This window comes from Cucurbita pepo, chromosome 9, assembly GCF_057944985.1.
Source record: "Cucurbita pepo subsp. pepo isolate OVF chromosome 9, ASM5794498v1, whole genome shotgun sequence".
Taxonomy (NCBI): Eukaryota; Viridiplantae; Streptophyta; class Magnoliopsida; order Cucurbitales; family Cucurbitaceae; genus Cucurbita; species Cucurbita pepo.
In genome coordinates, this window is record NC_141806.1 from 10,958,998 (window position 1) to 10,972,476 (window position 13,479).

General features: G+C 35.8%; 1 protein-coding gene across 1 annotated transcript; it reads left to right on the forward strand.

The window, feature by feature from the left end:
• Nucleotides 1–427: 427 nt before the first annotated feature.
• Nucleotides 428–1,629, forward strand: LOC111801931 (BOI-related E3 ubiquitin-protein ligase 1). The gene is made up of 3 exons (XM_023686172.2): nt 428–640; nt 738–957; nt 1,034–1,629. Exons 1-3 carry the CDS (start codon nt 579–581, stop codon nt 1,520–1,522), a joined length of 771 nt encoding a protein of 256 aa, XP_023541940.2. The 5' UTR covers nt 428–578; the 3' UTR covers nt 1,523–1,629.
• Nucleotides 1,630–13,479: the final 11,850 nt, after the last annotated feature.

Sequence of the window (13,479 nt, forward strand, 5' to 3'; positions counted from 1 at the left end):
TTTTTTTTTTTTGTTTTTGGATGGTAATTTATTTGATAATTAGGAATAGAGAATTTTCATTTTAGGAAATATTTTCAACCATCCCCACTACCTCAGATTTCGCTTACGTGGCATCTGCCCTCTTGACACGTGGACCCATTTACTGCCGATAAAATCACGGTAAAAACTTAATACTCGTGAATGACATAATTACAATAAAGGAAATTGTAATTATTTGGGATTTTGATGAAAGTGAAATACCATAAGTACCCCTCTGGCTGGCTAGCCGGCCTAGGATATTAATTGAATTTAATTAAAAAAAGAAAAAAAAAAAAAGGAAAAAAACTGAAATCCAGTACAGAAAAAACTGCCATAACCCCATGTGGTATTCCTAATTGGTTGAAGTTATTGTTAATATATATATATATAATATATATATATCCATTGACTTAATTTTAATGGCGAATTAAAACCCAAAATCTTCCCCGCCCTTCCTTGTCGCGGCCATCAATTTCGTGCTCTCTCTATCTGTTCAGCACATCGAGAAGATCTCTCTCTGATCACAAGAAACGCAACCAAGAACCACCCAACCGATTTTCATGGCGGTTGAAGCACGCCCCATCAATCTTTTCCCTTCCACCCCCCACTTCATAACAAACAGGTCCCTCCCCCTTCATCCCCTTTTCATTTCATCTCTGTTGTTTTCTTCTTCTTCTTCTTCTTCTTCTTCTCTCTCAAATGGCTTCTGTTTTTCTCAGAGATTTCATCGACCCCAACACTCCCACCGCGCCGCCGCTTCATTCTCTTACTTTTCCGATGTATGGAAAACCCGATACTGGACTCATCTCTACTCCCTCGAGGAAACGAGCCAGATGCTCTGTTTATGACGAATCTCCGGCGAGGTTGTTTGATCAAGAAATGATCATCTCTCATATTGAACACCAACGCTCTGAAATCGATCGGTTCATTGCAATTCATGTAAATCCCTCTTTCTTGAATAAAACCCATTTGATTTTTGTTAAGAAATTGGAATCTGATTTGTTTGGATTTACAGACGGAGAAGGTGATGATGGAAATGGAGGAAAGAAAACAGAGGCAATCGAGAATGTTGGTGAGCGCCATTGAAGACAGAGTAGTGAAGAAATTAAAGGAGAAAGAGGAGGAGATTGAAAGAATGGGAAAACTCAATTGGGTTTTGCAAGAGAGAGTTAAACACCTCAGCTTGGAGAATCAACAATGGCGGAATTTAGCAGAGACGAACGAAGCTACCCTCAACTCTCTCAGGACTAATTTGGAGCAGGTTTTAATGGCCAACGCCGGCGAGGAGGCGGCGGCGGTGGCCGATGATGCAGAGTCGAGCTGTGGGAGTAGTTACTCCGGCGGTGGAGGAGGGCGGTGCCGGAAGTGTGGTGCGGCGGAGTCGAGGGTGCTGGTTTTGCCGTGCCGGCATCTGTGTTTGTGTACAATATGTGGGTCCAGACTCCATACTTGTCCTGTGTGTAATTCCGCCATTAATGCGAGTGTTCATGTTAATTTTTCTTGAAATTCATACGAAGAACACAAATTCACAGGTACATTTTTTTTGTTCTTTATAATATTCTTTTTTTAAAATATGAATTATTCTAATATTTGGAGATTTATTGGTTTTTTTTTTTTTTTTTTGGAAATTATGGATCGAATTAATTGAAATTACGTGATTTAAGGGAAGTCATGAATTCTGTCATTAAATTTATATTCAAGAAAACGTTAAAAGTATGAATCTTTTCTTTTTCCTTTTGATTTTAGCAAAATTATATTAAATATTATAATATAGTTAGGGAGAGGGAGTCGGTGAAAGTAGTAGTGTAGTGTTTATATGATCTGAGAATGAGAATGAGAATGAGAATTCGACTAACTCAGGCTATCCAACCCTACGCCCGACTAACTCAGGCTATCCAACCCTACGCCCGACTAACTCAGGCTATCCAACCCTACTCCATAAGAATTGGATTGGGTTGAGTGAGATTAGTGGATTAGTGCACGTATCCAATCTATTTTTTTTTTTTTTTTTTTGTTTGATATTTAAGTTTATGAAAATATGTGATTTATAAATTTTTTATATTTGAATTTATGAGATTTTAATTATAAATGGATAAATAAATTTTTTAATTAATTTAAAAAAAAAAAAAAAAAAAAATCTCATAATTCAACTCTATATTTTTGGTTTTATGGGGTAATAAGCAAATAATAATAATAATTTTGAGGAAAAGGTGAAAATAGGATGAATGGAGAGAGGGGGACACGTGGGAAATGGGTCTGGACAGTGGGGAGTGGAGCCCACCACGTGTGAACAGAAGAAGGGTTTGGATGAGTTGTTATTATTATTGTTCTGAATTGGATTTAGTTGCAGAAAAAACTAATGGGTCTGCACTCTTATGGAGTGATTTTAATTTTCTTTCTTATATAGATATAATTAATGAAATTTAAAATTAAAATTTTTAATTGATTAAACTATTTACAAATATATGAATGACTATTTATTAATACAACCATATGGTTGATATAGTCATGCCTCCTCTCATAGTGATATTCCATCACCGGCTCTTTCGAGCACGTTAGCCCTCTTAAGTTTTTGGGATTCTAGGGAACTCATGGTAAGCTTTTATGTGGTGGCTAACCTCAAGCTCTGGAAATGACGTCCTTTGTCCAAGTTTTTCCTTGCAACAACTGGGATACTTCCTGATGCTCTGCTTCTATCTGAGCTTGTGAAAATGTGAATCACATTATGTGAGGAATTGGAGTCATTCTCTTTGTAATCCACAAAATCTATTTGAGGGTAAGTTCCTAGTAACATGGTGTTTGAATTTTCCACTCTTGAGATAGTGGAGGTATGACCCTAGCGTGACCTTTTTACTCATCCCATAACCTTATCTTTGCTGGCCCCGAAGGCGGTAGATTGTGAGAATCCCACATTGGTTGGGGAGGAAAACGAAACACCCTTTATAAGGGTGTAGAAACCTTTCCTTAGCAGACGCGTTTTAAAATCTTGAGGGGAAGCCGGTAAGGGAAAGCCCAAAGAGGATAATATTTGCTAGCGGTGGGCCTGGACCGTTACATCTTGCACTGTGCGACATCAACTCCCTATCTTCCTAAGGCTAGTCTGCTATATCATAACTCCTTTCGGTCTCATCATCGTATCAAAATAGCACAATTCGAATCTAACATCGACTTATAGGGTTAATATTCACTTTTTAACCCTTGAGGATATTACCATAACTGAAAATCTATATAACAGGGTTAATATTCACTTTTTAACCCTTGAGGATATTACCATAACTGAAAATGTATATAATAGGGTTAATATTCACTTTTTAACCCGAGGATATTACATAACTGAAAATCTATATAACGTACACCCAAAACAGAAAAAATTCATACAGGTCTTGCATCATATCATATACTACTAAATAGTATGATTACTTGAATTATATGTAGAGACATAAGAGTGGATCAAGTTCAAGTATATAGTCAAAATGATCTATAGTATAAGGATAAGGCTGAGTACCTTATTCTGGGGACACTATGGATGCGGCCCACTTTTGTATATGATATAACCAATGTGATCACTAAATTGTACATGTAGAGACATGTGAGTGGGGGAATCCTATGCAATGAGTATTGCATAAGATCGGACCATGAAGAAAATCACTCTCACTTTATAATGTCGTTTACTATTGAGACTGATTTTCTTTTCATTCGATAACCTAGGTAACTCGGTTTAATCCTGAGCTAACCATGATCTCTTGTTTATTCGGAATTATCCTTAGATTTGCATGGGTGAGAGTGGCTCTAGTTCGCCGACTCAATAGGCCTCCCATTTCAAGGGTAAGACTGGGTGAATGGCTGGGGACGTGGGGTGCAAGATGGAATTCACTCCTACCTACTTTTAGGGATAGAAGAAAGGTAGTTCCCTTAAGCACTGACGACTTCAAGTCTTGAACAAGGGGCCCCACCCTCTCATTGGCCTGAGAGGGATTCGGTTTACTAGTTGGACCACAAACCAATTGTTCATTAGAGGATCAGTGAGACGTAAGGAACAAGAAGTAACTTTAGGGGTAAAAACGCTAAATTGACGTAGCTCTAGTTACGAACAACCTATGAAGGATCGACTTACTAATCATGGTTATATCAAATGGACAGAAATATATCTATAGTGAGGGGAGTGCAACTACTAGGCTATAGTGGAGTGTCCTAGTAGTTAACGAATGTTGGTTAACAAGGTTAATGAGTTTAGCCGGTTAATCTTGGATTGTTGGAGCCCATGATCTATAGGTCCATTAGGTCCCTCTGCTAGCTCATATCGGACTAAACCATAGAACAGTGTGACGAGTGAGTTCGAAGTGTTCGAATTCAAATTAGGGAATATGCGTTACATATATACAATATATTTAACCGCATTTTTGTTTTATTTACGAATTAAACAAAAGGAGAGAATCTGAAGATTTAAATATCTTAATCAATTATGTGTCGGAATTGGTTGGGATTGACATTTGAATTAATATTAAATATTAATTAAATAGTTTAATTAATCATTTAATGTTTAATGAGTTTAGATACTAAAATTCCACTAACATGTTCATTTGAATGTTACTTTAATGAGTTTAATGAGTTTTAATGTTACTTTAATGAGTTTAATTAATCATTTAGTATTAATCATTTGAATTAATACTTATCAATTATAGTAAATAACTAGCATGTTCATAAGTATTAAAACTTAATGAGTTTAGATACTAACCTTTTGTAGTTCAAACTCATTTTTCCTCACGAACCGGTTTCGAACCACCACTAGTGTCTTCTCCACTATCCTCTGGCCTTAGAACGGGATTGTGGAATCCGGTGAGTGACTAAACTTGGGAGGGATTTTGTATATATGAAGAGAGTGTTTGTGAGAAGTTTTTTTTTTTTCAAGGTTTTTCAAGAAGAAGACCTTCCATGTACTATGATCACTCTTAAAGAGTCATGTTTGCATGTTTATGCAAATTTGAGTTCACCAAATTTTGACACTCAAAATTCCACTCAAATGTTTGAGATGATGCGGCAAGCATGCATTTTGAGTTAACCAAGTTTTGACACTTAAAATTCCACTCAAACTTGTGGGGGTTTATTTGGCAAGCATGCAAGTTTGGTTAAACCAAATTTTGACACCTCAAAATTCCACTAACATGGATTTTTCCGAAGTCAACATTTTGACTTTCTTCATTTTAATTCAACAATTAATTTGAATAATTAATTTCAAATTAAAGTAACATTAAATGATTAATTAAACTATTTAATTAATATTTAATATTAATTCAAATGATTAATTAATATTTAATATTAATTCAAATGATTAATTAATATTTAATATTAATTCAAATGCCAATCCCGACACATAATTGATTAAGATATTTAAATCTGATTTAAATATCTCAGATTCTCTCTTTTTGTTTAATTCGTAAATAAAACAAAAATGCGGTTAAATATATCGTATATATGTAGCGCATATTCCCTAATTTGAATTCGAACACTTCGAACTCACTCGTCACACTGTTCTATGGTTTAGTCCGATATGAGCTAGCAGAGGGACCTTATGGACCTATAGATCATGGGCTCCAACGATCCAAGATTAACCGGTTAAACTCATTAACCTGGTTAACCAACATTCATTAACTACTAGGACACTCCACTATAGCCTAGTAGTTGCACTCCCCTCACTATAGATATATTTCTGTCTATTTGATATTGTTGGATCGATATGACAACCCTAAAGGGTGAATAGGGTTTCAACAATGTAATTATTCAATTTTTTTATTTTTATTTATTTATTTATTTATTAATAACAATCAACCTTGATACCATGCAATAAAACTTAACAATAATTTAGAACTTAAATAGGAAAAGGGTTAGAAAATATAACACCATAGTTTTATAGCTCGACCTACTCCACTAAGCGCCTCTTGGGAATTTAAATAAAACTTTATGACTCTTTCCTCGGATCAGAGCCCAACCGCTACACTGCTCTTTTTACTAGTGCAAGAGCAAACTCAATCCTTTCCACGGCTTAGGATCAAACCGGTACACTGCTCTTTTTACGAGTTCAAGAGCAAACTCAATCATTTCTACGGCTCAGGATCAAACCGGCACAATTGTCTGAAATCTTACAAAAACACACCACAACACTCTGAAGTAATAGACATCTCTCTCAGTCAAGAATAAGATAAAACAAATAGAATTGGAAAAATAAAATAGAATGGGAAGCTTTGCAGGAGCAACAACTGAGGCTTTTAAAAGAAAAAATTTAGATCGAGAAAACAAATATTTTGTGTGTTGTGTTGTGAAAAAATACGAAGAGGTGATGAGTTTATATAGCGATCAAGTTGTAAAAATAGGAATTGATACGAATCACTAAAACGTGAGGACCACGAAAAATAATATTTATTTATTTTTAAATTTATCGTAAAAAATTATAGACCACATGTTTCATTTAAATTTTAAATATTAAAAATATTTTAAATTCATTTTTATTATATATATATATATAAATATATAAATATATAAATATATATATATAACATATTTAAATGTAATAATATAAAAAAATGTTAATGAACCATTTTAAAAATAATTAAAAGTTTTATAAATCTAAATGAAATCTAATTCAAATAATTATCTTTTATCAAAACTAAATGAAATCTTTATAATTTCTTTCTATTTAAAAGTAATAACTCGTTTTCATAAATGAAATCATTATATTCTTTTTCATTTAAAAAGTAACAACTATTCATAAATGTAAATAAAATTTTTATAATTTTTTTCCATTTAAAAGTTTGACCGAAAACTTTTATAAATGTAATTGAAATGATTTTATAATTTAAATACTCATCTTTTAATTTAAAAGTAATGGAAAACTTTTATAAATGTAATTGAAAACTACACCATTGTTACTCTACCAAATTTGTAAATGTCATACTTCGATTGGTCTATGATGTCAATTTTGCCGCTTGGTCCATGATGTCAATTTTGTCACCACATCATCATGTCAAGTATCTTGTTTTGAATTTGATTGGTCCATGATGTCAATTTTGTCTCCACATCATCACGTCGGGTATCTTGTTTTGACTGAAACTTCTTCGTTTTATCTCTAATTTGAGTGAACCAAAAAATACGTTGAAATCGTTATTCCCAACCTTACACTGTGGACAAAATACTAAGAATTGTTAATAAATGAAGATAGGTTTGTTATCATCAAAACATCAATTAATTAATTTGAGATTAAGGCGAAAAAGGCAACAGATATAACCATGATTAGTAAGTCGGTCCTTCACAGGTTGTTCGTAACTAGAGCTAGGTCAATTTACCATTTTACCCCTAAAGTTACTTCTTGTTCCTTATGTCTCACTGATTCTCTAAAGAACAATTGGTTTGTGGTCCAACCAGTAAACCGAATCCCTCTCAGGCCAATGAGAGGGTGGGGCCCCTTGTTCAATACCTGGAGTCAATGCTTAAGGAAATTACCTCTCTTCTATCCCTAAAAGTGGGTAGGAGTGAATTCCATCTTGCACCCCATGTCCCCAGCCATTCACTCAGTCTTACCTCTGAAATGGGAGGCCTATTGAGTCGGCGAACTAGAGCCACTCTCACCCATGCAAATCTAAGGATAATTCCGAATAAACAGGAGTTCATGGTTAGCTCAGGATTAAAACCGAGTTACCTAGGTTATCGAATGAAAAGAAAATCAGTCTCAACAGTAAACGACATTATAAAGTGAGAGTGGTTTTCTTCATGGTCCGATCTTATGCAATACTCATTGCATAGGACGCCCCCACTCACATGTCTCCGCATGTACAATTTAGTGATCACATTGTTTATATCATTTACAAAAGTGGGCCGCATCCATACTGTCCCCAGAATAAGGTACTCAGCTTCATCCTTATACTATAGATCATTTTGACTATATACTTGAACTTGATCCACTCTTATGTCTCTACATATAGTTCAAGTAATCATACTATAACCAGAGTGTTCTTAGTTTATTGGATTTAGATTAATGATCGTAAAGTTCACTTTATTCAATAACAATCTTTATTGAATAAATAACAATAATAACTCTATTGAAAATAGAATATGTTTTTGCTTACAAACTATGAGTTTTAGGACATAAAACCCAACAATGTCGCAAGAGTGGTTGATCGATTCAAAATGTGAATTGTCCACCTAACGTCTTTAGACCAGAAATTTTTAGGCACTTTCTTCTCTGTCAGCATATCTCTTATCAAATTCATGACGGTGCGAATTTTACATTCGGCCACTCCATTTTATTGTGGGGTATAGGTTGTAGTCAATTGTCTCTTCACTCCAGGTTGTTTGCAAAAATCGTTGAATTTTGCAGAGTTGAATTCTCCTCCTCTATCTGTTCTTGAATATTTTATAGCCATTCCATTTTCCTTTTTCACCGTTATTTTGAAACATTTGAAATGATAAAATGTTTATGATTTTTCAACAAGAAAATAACTCCATGTCTTCCTTAAAAAAATCATCTATAAAGCAGAACAAACACTTTTTCTCGCTACTTGAAGTTGTGAAATTAGACCACATAGGTTAGCATGAACAATGCCCAATTTTTTAGTTGCTCTCAATTTACCCATTTTTTAAAATGGAGTTCAATGTTGATTGTCTTTCATACATGCCTCACAGGTGGTGTTTTTAGCTACAATTTATGGTAGGTCTTTCCCTATGTTTTTGTATTTCAAGGTGCATAAGTCTTTGCGCCGAGATGACCATAATGATGGTGTCAAAGTGTTGATTGATCCGTATTTGAAACTTGGAGGCATCTTCCATCGTGTGTTCACGCAGATGGTTCAACAAGAAAAATTAATAGCCGATTTGCACTCATAATTAATTCAGCCATTTTTTTTTTCTTTTTGTGGATGATAAATGCTACCTTCACCATCTTTGAACAACACTGTACTCTTTTTTCTTGTAGTTGTCCAACAAAGAGATTATTTTTTAGTTGAAGTACCCACTGCCTTTTTCTTCTTGTGGATGATAAATGCTACATACACCGTCTTTGAACAATACTGCTACTTTTTTTCTTGTAGTTGTCCAACGATCAAGAGATTATTTTTGAGTTCAAGTACTCAGTACACATTACTAATAATGTAACGAACCCCATGCAAAGTTAATTTCACTTCATCTCTAGTAACTTTCATGCTTGTATTATTTCAAAGCTTGACCGTCCGGTAAAAGGTCTTGTCTAAGCTTGAAGACATACCTTCATTTGCACACATGGTTTGAGCAACCAGAATCTAAGAACCAAACATCACTTCTTTTTGCTTTGTGTCTTTCCATATGAGCCATTAATAACATTTTATCATCTTCTTCGAGCTCGACATAATTCAATTCTTTATTCATCTTTGGACATTCATATTGAAAATAACCTAAGTCATGACACCTATAACATTCAATAGTTGCTTTGTTGAAAGTTAATTTTCTTCTTCCGCGACCTTTGTCTCGGTAAGTTCCTCTTCCTCTGTTACTCATTTCCGTCCGACCTTCGACTTTTAGAACTTACTCCTCTCCATCAATGTTGGATATTCGAAATTTTTGTTCATGCACCACTAAAACTTTGTAATTTATTAATGGACATGTTATCAATATCTCTGGATTCCTCAATGGATACTACAACATAAGTAAATTTTTCAGTCAAGGTACCCAAAAATTTTTCTACAATTTTCTTATCTAGCATATCTTGTCCATGGTTTCTCATCCTGGTGAAGATTATCATTAGTCTTGAAAAATAATCCATGCTACTTTCATCCTTCTTCATCTCTAAGATCTCAAATTCTCTCCTTAATGCATTAAGAAAAGATTTCTTCACTTTTTGGTTTCCACTAAACTTTCATTTCATTAAATCCCAAAAAATCTTGGTTGTGTGACGATCAATTGCCTAGAAGAGGTAATGCTTTACTTGGTGATCTTTGAATCTAGCATCATCAAGGTGCTCTTTTTGTGTCTCAGTTAGCATTCTTCCTACCACTTGTTTGTTTTGAGAAACCAATATGTACCACAATTCACGGACCTTTTGCTCCATAGACCCTTTTCTCCATAGACCCTTTGCTCCAAGCAAATATTCCATCCGCTCATCCAGTGATCACAGTGACCATCTGAGGGATCTTCGTTAAAGTTTTGTCTTCACTCATACTCTCTGCATTTGATCACTAATAAATTTTTACTCTACAAAATAGTGGTTGCTCTGATACAAATTGTAAGGTTTTAACAAAATCAAATTCTTCAAAACACGTCATTTAGTTTTATAATTTCCAGGTTTTACGAAAAAGAAAAATTTGTGGTTGTTCTTTTTCTTCTTTGTCTCTGGTTGCAAATAGGAAATGGTCACTTTTAGTTAAAAGGTGTTTGAAATTTAAATAATAAAGCTATGAAGGCACTCTTTGTCATATATGATTGTTTTCTTCTTATTCAAATGTTTATTTTTCTTTCTTAAATTTCTACTTAGAATCGCCACCAACGTCTTATATATCTCATATGTGGAATATAATTCTTAAAATGACATTATTTATAGCATAAAATTTTGAAGAAATTCAAAAAAACTTCAATTTTTGAAAAACATTGACATGATCTTACGTGTTTCAACATGTTATAATGAGATTAGAATAAAAAAAAAACATGAAATAAATAAAGAACATGAAATGCAACACAACTTATTCTAACCTAAGTCCAGGAATTTAATTATGCATCCATCCTATGCACGTGCCATGTGGCACAATCGCACTTTTGTTGGCAGTGGACTTGCGATTGTGCGACACTCACTTTCCAACGACAAGTGAGCAAAGCCAATTCGTTCTTGCGTCTCCTACGGCCAAGCGACGTATGCTCGAGCCTTTGGCCTCAGTTTTAAGAGAAGGTTTTAGAAAACGAGGGCAGAGAGAGATTTTCAAAAGAGAGATTTTTGAAAGAGACGTTATATAATCAAGCAAGAGAGAAATAACAACGGTTCACAGTATATAACCTTGGGTAAGGAGAATGTGTCAATGAATCTACCATCCCTATCACTGATTATGCTCGACGGAATGCCCCATAACTTGAAAACGTGTTTGAAAAATAGTTGAGCTGTTATTTCAGCCGAGCATAATTTGGGAGTGGGGACGAACGTCGCATATTTCGAGAACCGATCTACGATAACCAAGATAGCGTCATATTCTCCGACTTTTGGGAGGTGTGTTATGAAGTCCAGAGACACACTTTCCCAAGGCCTTGTTGGCACAGGTAAAGGTTCCAAGAGTCTCGAGACTTTGGCTTTCTCGACTTTGTCCTGTTGGCAGATGAGACACATCTTGGTGTACTGCATGATATCGTCCCGCATATTCGACCAGAAGTACCCCTTTTTGATTAGGGCATATGTTCTTTGTCACCCAGGGTGTCCTGCCCATAAGGTATCATGACATTCCTGAATGAGCTTCTTCCTCAATTCTCCCATTCTTGGGACGTATAATCTGGTTCCTTTAGTCATTAGAAGGTCTCCCTCAACCCAAAACTGTCGTGTCTTCCAAGCGTTAGCTAGTTCGACGACGGCTTTGACCGATGGGTCTTTGTGTAAATGTTCTTTGATGATGTCGCGCATCGATCCATCGATCTTACTTGAATGAATATGGGATAACATGCACAGGGGCGCATGTTCGCCCTTTCGACTCAGCGCATCAGCTGATTACTCTTTCCTGCCTTGTGTTCGAATTTGAAGTCGAATTCCGCCAACGACTCCTGCCACCGGGCTTGTTTTGTCGTCAATTTTGGTTGATCGAAGAAGTGGCAAATGGCGTTGTTATCCGTCTTCATTATGAGCTATGATCCCAAGAGGTACTGTCTTCAGACTCGTAGGCAATGGACCACAGCCAGCATTTCTTTTTCGGAGACGGTGTATCTCCGTTTAGCATCATTGAGCTTTCAACTTTCATAAGCGATGGGGTGACTTTCTTGAATAAGGACACCGCCTAGGGCTAAGTCGGAAGCATGTGTCTCTATTTCAAATGGCTTTGTAACGTCTACTAACCCGAGGGCAGGACCCCTCGTCATGGTTGCCTTCAGATCTTCAAAGACCATTTGACATTTATTTGACCACGATCAAGGGTGGTCTTTCTTCAGGAGTTCTGTAATGGTGCGGCTCGTCGTGAAAACCCTTCGACGAACCGCCTATAGTAGTTTGCCAATCCTAGGAAGGATCGCACATCGGACATGGAAGTAGGGATTTTCCACTCTTGGATAGCTTTTATCTTATCACTATTCATACCGATCTGTCCACAACTGATGACATGTTCAAGGAAGTTGATGCTGTTTGTGCGAAGGCACATTTTTCTTTCTTAACGTACAACTGATTCTGCCGTAGCTTGTCAAACACCAGCTTCAAGTGCACCTTGTGTTCCTCTAGGGTTGTGCTGTATACAACTATGTCGTCAAGGCATACTATGACGAACTGATCCAAGTATTCGTAGAAAACCTGGCTCATTAACGTGCAAAACGTAGCTGGGGCGTTTGTCAAGCCAAAGGGCATTACCAAGAACTCAAAGGCCCCATATCTTGTTACGCACGTCGTCTTGGACTCGTCCCCTTTGGCAATACATACTTCGTTGTACCCTGATTGTAAGTCCAACTTCGTGAAGTATTTGGCCCCGTGAAGTTGGTCGAACAAGTCGGATATTATCGGCAGTGGGTATTTGTTGCGTACTGTCACCTTGTTCAAGACTCTATAATCTATGCACAGACGCAACATCCCATCCTTCTTTTTCTGAAATAGTACGGGGGCTCCGTAAGGTGCATTTGCCGGGCGGGTGAATCCTGTCGTCAACAGCTGATATGATAAGGAAATCACTGCAAGGGGAGTAAGATTCGGATTACCTTGTCGATCGAATATCTCAAGGCAAGAACACTTGATTGAGATTCGAATCACTCCACAAGCAAGATCGATCATGTCTAGCTTGAATGATTCTTGTTGATCAAATATCTCAAACATTTGTTTGATATTCGAATCACTCCACAAGCAAGATTGATCATGTCGAGCTTGAATGATTCTACATGCAACCTAAACTACATAGAATTCCAAAGAAACTTAGCCATTGGCTAAAGAAAAGCACATATGCTTCTTTTACTATATTTTCCAAGTCTTCTCACAAATACAACATACATGGCTTTATATAGCCTCAAAATGAAACTACTAAAGACATTTCAAGAGTTGTAACATTCATAGCATTCCAAGAGTTGTAACATTCATACTTAATGGCCATAATTAACCATTATGTAATTGTAACCTAAAGTAAATTAAAAGTCTTAAAATGCATTAATAAAATACAATAAATCTAAATTGTAATCCACCCAAAATTTATAACATGAAACTTCATTCTTCTTCAATGTGGCATGAATTGAAATATTTTTGGATAATTTCAACAATATTTTCTTCACATCTTCATTGAAACA

Excerpts from the sequence above, each read along its gene's own strand:
- LOC111801931 (XM_023686172.2), top strand. The coding sequence starts at position 579 with ATGGCGGTTGAAGCACGCCCCATCAATCTTTTCCCTTCCACCCCCCAC. Across the intron at positions 641-737 it reads CCCCACTTCATAACAAACAG|AGATTTCATCGACCCCAACA; the intron begins GTCCCTCCCCCT and ends TGTTTTTCTCAG. Across the intron at positions 958-1,033 it reads ATCGGTTCATTGCAATTCAT|ACGGAGAAGGTGATGATGGA; the intron begins GTAAATCCCTCT and ends TTGGATTTACAG.